Consider the following 8,571-nt stretch of genomic DNA (forward strand, 5'->3'; position numbering starts at 1 on the left):
CCGATGCCAGCCCACCCTGCCCCAATGCCAGCGCAGGGACTGTGTGCAGAGGGTGCTGGGTAGTGGCCCCATCTGCAGGTTGGTGCTTCTGGCCGCCCCTTCTGTCCTCACCTCCCCTGCCTGCTCACCGGCTGCCCCGCCCGCCTCCCAGAGCACCCTCTGTCCGGCTCCCCTCCTCCCACATGCGCTGCTCCCTGGTCTGAAGGACACCCCTCCAGCCTCACAGGGCACCGTCCATTTTCCTACACAACTGCCGCTTCACAGAGGAGACTTCTCCTCCAGTGCCCGCCAGCCTGTTGCCCGAGGATGTGGGGGAGACGGGGCCCGGCTTCCTCTCCTCTTATAAAGCGTCTCCTCTGCTCGCACAGCGCTCCGGGGCTAGAGACGGCGGGGACACAGGGCCCTGCGCTCGGCCTGCTTCTCCCGCTGGGCCCGTCCCAGCCCCGAGTGCTGAGGGGGAGGGTCTGGGAGCGGGTCCCGACCCTGAGGCCTACAGAGGGGAGGGTCAGGGCTGCTTCTCTCTGGTTAGACAGGGTGGCATCGTGGCATTGCCCGCTCCCCGCTGCCTGTGCCAGGCCGGCTCTGACGCCGCCTTCTTGGCCGCAGGTCGGACGATCATCCTCACCACCCACCACCTGGACGAGGCGGAGGCGCTGAGCGACTGCGTGGCCGTCCTGCAGCAGGGCCGCCTCCGCTGCTGCGGCCCCCCCCTCGGCCTGACCGAGGCCTACGGCCAGGGCCTCTGCCTGACACTCACGAAGCAGGTGACCGGGGCTGCCTCCCGGGCCGGGCGCTGACCTCAGCGGCTGTGTGCTCGGGGCGCTGCCCTCACGCCCCCTGCGCCTTCCTCTATTGGACAGCCTTCCGCTCCGGAGCTGGACAGCCTGCAGGACGCGGCTCGCACCACGGCCCTGATACAGACCTACGTCCCACAAGCATTTCTCAGGGACTGCAGCGGGCACACGCTGAGCTACGCCCTCCCCAGGGACGCCGACCGAGCCGGCTTCAAGGGGCTCTTCCAGGCGCTGGAGCAGAACCAGCACCGCCTGCGCCTGGCGGGCTGCGGGGTCGCAGACACCACCCTGGAGGAGGTACTGGGGCTCCCGTCGCCTGTCCCTGTCCTTGTCGCTCGTCAGTGATGAGGGTGGGCGCCGTGGGGAGGGTGTCGGACATCTGTGTGCGTGTTTATTCCAACTTCCCACCGTCAGGCGGGCGTAGGCCAGTTTGGAACTGCACACACCAACCGTGGCTTCTGCTCTTGCAGGGAAGCGAGCACTTTCATAGTGAGAGCGCGGGCGGCGAATCCAGGGCCATCCGTGTCCCATGTGGTCGGGGCCGGCGCTGGCGGGGGTTCCCTCACGGAGGCACCTTCCCTTTCACTGCCGGCCTTGTTTGGCTCAGGAGCCCGGGTGCCCCGCGGCCCTTGCTGGGCAGAGAAGCCGAGCAGAAACCAAGCGCCAGCAGGTGCACATGGCTGACCCGGCCGGCCCCAGCCCCACCGGCCTCTGCCGGGACTGCCGTCGGCGTGTGTGGCTCACAGCTGGCGGGTCAAACCAGGTCCCCTCCGGGCCGTCCCCGACTGCAGGCCAGCTGGTGTGGGGCTGGGCTGCCTGTGGGACCCGATTCCAGTCTCATTTTACGTTGCTCAAACCTACAGAAGGCCTTGAGGGATGAAAGCAGCAGTCAGTGCTGAGATGAGAGCAGGCGGTGGGAGGCTTGCCCGTCCCTGCATTGCCCGGACGCAGCACAGACACGGTGGGTGGTGGTGGTGGCTCCTGGACTCAAGCCGTGTCAGGAGCTTGAGGAACCACGAGAGCTAAAGTCCCGCAGCGCTTAGGGTGCCGGAGCCCCGGCGTTCACGCAGTGTTTGCGCCTCAGATAACGTGGCAGCAGCGCTGAGCACAGGCTCCACAGAGGGGTGTCGCCCAGTGAGGGCTTCTCAGTGTCCCCCTTCCTGCCGTCACACCCGGCACGCGGGCCCTGGGTGTCTGCCACCAGCGTTCTGTGTTAGAGCCTGCGCGGGCGCTCCATGTGGGAGGTGTTTTTGTCTCAGCGTCGCTTCTGAAAACCCTCGTGATGCTGTGTTCCTTCAATATTTCTTTTCTGCTTACTACTCATTTTCTCCAAAATATTAAAAAAAATTTAAACATTTTTATTGATTTCAGAGAGGAAGGGAGAAGGAGAGAGATAGAAACATCAATAATGAGAGAGAATCATGGATCGACTGCCTCCTGCATGCCCCTCACTGGGGATCGAGCCCACAACCTGAGCATGTGCCCTGATGGGAAATCGTTCCTACGCCAGCTGGGCTCCAAAATATTTTGATTCATACTTTGCCCATCCATGTTCCTTTTGGAAATGTCTTAATCTTCTTTCTCTTTGCTGCTGTTTTTAAAATGTTTGGTTATTTATGAAGTTGCACATGGCCAGATCCACTCCCCTCAGTTCTGACAAATGCGTGGGGTCGGAGTCACACACAGTGGAGGGGCGCCATGCTCCCGCCCTAAAGCGCAGTTCTTCCCGCAGCTCGCCTCTGCACATGCTCCCCAGGCCCGCTCACGCCTGCAGTTAGTCACCAAGAAGCCCGACAGCCAGCCCCAGAGCCCGCGCGGTTCCCCGGGAGGCTCCCTGCTGCTCCCGCCCCGCAGTGACTGCCACCGCTACGCTGAGCTCCTGCCTTGCACATAAGACGTGCTAATCAATACCAGTTGATCAGATTCTGTCTCTCCCACACACAGATGCTAAAAAAGAAGTTATCTGTGTGAAGGACAGCCATAAGCAAAGGGTACAAGCCGCATTTAACAGAATACAACATCATGGCACATCTGGACCAGTTTGGGAAAGATCTTAAATCGGAAAAAGATTAAGCACTCGGAGAGCTTTCTTTTGTGTGGTGTAGTCTATAAAGCAGCCGCCCAGCCAATCTCAGCTTCTCACACTCTCCCAGTATTGACTTTCCTGTCTCCTGCCTGCTATCGACCACGCGATCACACGTGCCTGCTTGCTGCTAATTGGCGGTCCTGCCCAGGACGCTGCGGGGAGGGGGTCACACTCACACCCGACTCTGCGCTGGGGAGCAGGTCTCTCTCTAAACCGCAGGGCGTTGCTCGTGAGCATGGTCCCCACGTAGACCCCCAGCCAGCGAGGCTAAGTGTGAAACCTGACCGTCACCAGTTTCATTACAAAATGGACACGTTCTTTCTCCTCCTGCGAGGACCTGTGTTTGCTGGGTGGGGGGCGGGGCCAGGGTGCTGAGGGCTCCATGGCACAGGGTGGCGCCCGCACAGCCCCCGAAGCCACGGGGTCTGCTGACACAATGCAGTCGGACCGGTTTCAGTGGTGGATTTGTTAATAGACCCATTTTTGGAGCAGTTTTGGGTTCACAGCGATATTGCGCGGAAGGTGCAGACATGGCCCACGCGCCCGCCCCTACAACACAGCTCCCGTGACCAGCACGGGTGTGTCCTCCATGGTTCCGGAGGGTTTAGGATCACAAGCTGGCGGCTGTGAGGTGGGCGTCTCTGCTTGCCCACCCGCTCTGCTCAGCGGGCCCCTGTGTCTCAGGAAGGACCTGGTGCCAGATGGGGAGCGTGAGCTCAGACCCCCCACCTGCACACGGGGTGGAGCTTCGGTCCCGAATGACAAAGATCGGATCCAGGGGCAACAAGGCCTGATGTTGTGGTTTACGTTCACATAACCACTGGGGCTTGGATTCAACCAGACGGAGGTGGGGCTTGTGCTCCCAGCACAGGGCAGGGACCTCAGGCCCTTCCCTCACAGGGACCGCCTCAGGGATGTCCACACAGACACCCAGTCCCCGCGGAGGAAGCTGAGAGCGTCAGGGGCCTCCCAGCTGCAGGCACCGTGGGTCGGCACTGGGACGGGGTGGGATGCTGTGGGCATGGCTTTGCCGCCTGCGCCTGCTGGTCTGCCCAGTCTGCCAAGTGTAAGGGTCTCGGTCAGGCCACTCCCTTCGCGCCTGTGAGCCGCCTCTCAGCCAGCCTGCCCCGAGCTGTGGCCTTGGGGTCACACCAACGAAAGGAACGAAGACGGGAGTATCTTCGTTAGGACCCAGTTGGGTAACTAAGGCCAATAAACAGTGTGGTGTGCAAGGAGCTTATCTAACACGGAGCTCTTTTCATTCTCAAATAGGTGTTTCTGATGCTCCTGCGAGATCCCAGCGAGCAGTCTGACGTGGCTCCAGGGACGGCGTTGGAGGCGCAGAGCCCGAGGCCTCCAGCGCCCGCTCCCGGCTCCCACTGTGAGTACAGAGCGTCTGCGTGGGCTTCCCGGAGGGAAGTGCCCGTCCCCAGCAAAGCCCTGGCTTTGAAGTTGCACAGAGAGAGACTGAAGGCAGGGCCAGGTGTGGCTGGACGGGAAGGAGAGGTTCCCAGCAGGGAGCTCAGGGCTTTCCCCTCCCTGCCCCGCAGTCACCCTTCCCCGCTCAGGACTGCGAGTTGAGGTAGTTTAGGTGGCTCTGCGAGGGGGCCCCAGGCAGCGTTGGTCTCTGTGTCCGGCTTATACAGTGCCCGGCGGCCATCCACGCGTCACAAGGGTCACCCCCGAGCGATGGCCGTGGTACCAACAGGGCACACTCTGTGTCCGTCGCCCTCGGTGGACACGTGGGTGGTTCCCACGGCTCAGGGCAGGGACATGCGTGCAGGCCTCTCTGTCAGATCCTGACTTGGATTCTTTCGGATAAACACCCAGGAACGGGCCCAATGGGTCACATGGCAGTTCTCTTTTTTAAAATATGTTTGTATTGATTTCAGAGGGGAAGGGGGAGGAAGAGAGAGATGGAAACATCAGTGATGAGAGAGAATCATGGATCGGCTGCCTCCTCCATGCCTCCCACTGGGGATCCAGCCCAGAACCTGGGCCTGTGCCCTGACTGGGAATCAATGTGACTTCCTGGTTCATAGGCCGACGCTCTGGCCCTGAGTCACTCCGGCCGGGCGGCCGTTCTCTTTTTAATATTTTCAAGAACTTCCACAGTGCCTTCCACAGCGGCCGCACCCATTCACATCCCGCAACAGTGCACAGCGTCCGCTTTTCTCTACGCCCCCTCCCGCCCAAAGCTGGTGCACAGCAAAGGAAATGACCAAGTGAAATGGCAACCTCTCCAATAACCTGATTAAAAATTGGCAAAGGACCTGAACAGACATTTCTCAAAAGAAGACGTAGAGGTGGCCACCAGGGGCAGGAAAGGTGCTCAGCCTCCCCGCGCATCCCAGCCCTGCAGTGGGAGCCACGCGGTGACCGCGCCCCCGTGGGCATGGCCGTCACAGACGACCTGGTGCTCATAGGAGGGCAGGCGCTTAGGCCCAGCTCCCGCTCGCTGGATTCTGAGGACTCCGGCGTCCACGTCTGTTAGAGAAGCATCGCTTTCCTGTGTGCGGGGCCGGGGTCACTGAGAGGCGCTGTGAGCGTCTCCTCGCTCAGCGTGTGGGAAGGACCCCAGATCCTCGAGTGCAGGGAGCAGCTGGGAAACATGGTTTCCCCCCTAAGGCTTCTCCGTGGTTTTTCAGAAGCCTCACCTCTCCCACACGAGGTCTGAGACTGCGTTGACATTCTCAGCTCTATGGTTTGTCAGGAACACTCCACCTACCACCGTAACCTGTTTTCTCCACAATTTCATCCCCGGTGCTTCCTTCCTCATTGCTGCTGCTTGTGCCGACGGAGAGCAGTGTCTACAGTGGTTAGCGGAGGGCCTGCAGCCTCTCTCGTTGGCTTTTTAAGGATTGTGTTTGCACAGCCCACCCTGCGGGGCGAGGCATCATCCTCTGCCTCCTGAACGAGCTGTTTCAAGTTCTCTGTGTCTCCTGGGCTGAGCCGTGCTGCTAACCCCCAGGGCTGTCTTTCCTTTTGTCCAGATTTCCTCGAATGTGGGGCACTGCCTTCCCTGCAAGCAGGTGGGGGTTGGGGGTGGGGAGCGTGGCTGCTGCTGGTGGTACAGGCCAGGGAAGGCCTGTTTCCCATGTTAGCGAAAGCCCCAGAGAGCTGCCGGCGGGCGCTTTGCAGAAAGCAGTCTGCCCAGATGAAAATGGAACTGAGATGGACTCGGGCAGACAGATGCTGGGCAGGTCGGAAGCAGCAGCTCCTGTTAGGGGCTGTGGGGGGTCGGGGAGGTGAGAGGCATGAGCCCTGGCAGCCGCCCAGACCAGAGCTGCCAGAGTGCGCCAGGTGGTGGCAGGCGGCTCTGGTCCTGGGTCAGGGCAGCAGGCACCCCAGCGGGCTGTGGTCCTCCCACCCGAGCCCCATTCCCTCCCCACTCCCTCTTCCCTGAGGACAGGCGCCTGGGACCCTCCTAGCAGCCCTGCCCTGCTCACTTCTTCAAGCCACACCCCCCCCTTAAGCAGCCAGCTGTGCTGGACTCCTGGCCCGGCGCCCTCCAGGCTCCGCTGGGTCAGTCCTGCTGCTGTCCTTGGCTCACGGACAGGCTTTGTCAGGGTCTGTCTCCCTCACCGACCAAGAGCCCTGAGGATGTGTTTTTAAAATCTTTATTGTTGAGATTATTATAGATGTGGTCCGCTCCCCTTCCATGCCCCTGATTCTATTACATTCACCAGTTTGTTCTGTTCATCCGATTTTTTATTCATTTGATTTTTAGATTCACCTGTTGATATATATTTGTTGTCACTTTGTTCATAATTTTTTATCTTTAAAATTTTATCTTCTTCCTCTTCTTAGAGAATACCCTTCAGCATTTCATGTAACACTGGCTTGGGGGTGATGAACTCCTTTAGCTTTTTCTTGTCAGGGAAGCTCTTTATCTGACCAGGATGTTGTTCAGAGAGGGCGGTGACCGAGGGCCCAGCCAGTGCTACGTGCAGTGAGCACCAGGCTTTGTTCCCCAAGTCGAACTCGTCTCACAGCCTCTCCTGAACATTTACAAATGAGACAGATTTAATCACATCAATTTTAAGGTTCGTTTCAACTCTCAAATTCTGCAACTCAGTGAACACAGAATGATTAAGTTTCTATTTCATAAAATTGGCTTCATTTTCGGAATAAGTACACAGCGTTTACAAAATGTTTATTGATTACAAGATGCCAAATACTCATTGTGGAAAAAATCCAGAATATTTTGAAGAAAAAATTTAAAGTAGCCATGTTCTTACCACATAAAAATGTAAATATTTAAGTTGATTGAAAATGCATGTGCTGCTTTAGCTTTCGAATACAAACACTCAGTCAGATGGCACAGTGTGGAAATTGTTTCCTGAAAGACACCTTATTTCATGGGAGTACGTATGCCCGGGCGTGTCCAGTGAGTTCTGTGTATCCTGTGTGCTGCTCTGCGATACACTGTGTTCATCGGATGTCTTTCCTGTACTTACACATTCACATTCCCATCCTCTCCTTTTTGGGGGTCATATTTCCTCCACCACTCATTTCACTGACTCTTAGACATTTCTTTTGAAAAGATGACATCATCCTCTTGACGTGCTCTATTCGCCGCATGACTCACAGTGAGTGCGCCCCGCGTCGGTGCCGTGCTGCTTCCCGGCGGCTGCTCAGCTCGCGCAGGTCCTGTGACCTGTTCCGTCAGCCCCACGCGCAGGCAGTGAGGGCGTTTCCACTGCTGGCTACTGTTTCCTCTGGGACGCAACAGCTCCTTCTTTGACATCCTTGATGCATTTCAACGGACCCTACTGGCTTCCTGCAGCAAGACTGCGCCTGCCCCCGGCCCTGCAGAGCAGGCCAGGGCTCCCACGCCCCCTCCATTAGGGTGTGCGCCCCGCGCTCTTGACAGTATTGGTGAGCTGACGCCCTTCCTGCTGCTCCACCTCACACTCGTCGGTGTGGGCCCTCTTGTGGGTTGTCTGTGAGCTGCGTGTCCACGCATGCGGCCGCTTGGCGATTCTTTTGTCACTTTAAGTTGTTTCTCACTCGGCCTTCTGTAATTGTACTCATAAGTCAGACACGACCACTCCCAACAGTTTGGGTCAGCATTTAATTCTGTCTGTTAACTTATTCATGCAAACGCTTTTATGAGTTTAGCCATGAATATTTGATTGGTGGTTGATTCATGGTCATGAACTATCTTGGCCTTTTACTTTTCCCATTAGCATATGGTGGGAGGTGGGGAAACTCGTTTTTCTTAATATGAGCAAAGCCTTTCCCCCCGACGTACTGAGCCTGTGTGGTGAGCACTTACTGTGACTGAGGCCGATGTTGTCTGTTCAGTAGCTTAGTGAGTGTGGCAATCACAATCCTCATCACTTAGAGGGAAGAGGTCCCAAGTCTTCATTTTACAGCTGAGGGAAGCGACATTCAGAGAGGGTAGGTCATTTTCCAGAAGTCACACAGCATGTGTGGCGGAGAGTTCCCCAGCCCCGGTGAGTCTGCGGGCCAGGCCGTGGGCACCCCTGGCCACTCTCTGCCTCTGCCCCTGCCCTCCACCGCCAGGCACGTTTCCTGAGTGGAATCCACACCCAGTGGTCTGTCTCTTCTCTTCTGTACCTGCCACCCAGACAAAACCTTCCACATCAGGTGTGTGGAGCCCTTACCTGCTGCACACGTCTGAGAAGGTACAGCTTGTCATTGCCATTGATGTCCTGAGGTGAC

At 58.0% G+C, this 8,571-nt stretch overlaps 1 protein-coding gene across 1 annotated transcript in view; it reads left to right on the forward strand.

Moving 5' to 3' along the window:
* The window catches only part of ABCA13 (ATP binding cassette subfamily A member 13), a 143,734-nt gene that overhangs the window by 95,252 nt on the left and 39,911 nt on the right, over window positions 1-8,571 (forward strand). The window contains 3 exon segments of the mRNA XM_006754021.2: window positions 530-764; window positions 861-1,091; window positions 4,153-4,261. Coding sequence (XP_006754084.2) covers window positions 530-764; window positions 861-1,091; window positions 4,153-4,261 — 575 coding nt within the window.

The sequence above is a fragment of the Myotis davidii genome, unplaced genomic scaffold, assembly GCF_000327345.1.
Source record: "Myotis davidii unplaced genomic scaffold, ASM32734v1 scaffold472, whole genome shotgun sequence".
NCBI lineage: Eukaryota > Metazoa > Chordata > Mammalia > Chiroptera > Vespertilionidae > Myotis > Myotis davidii.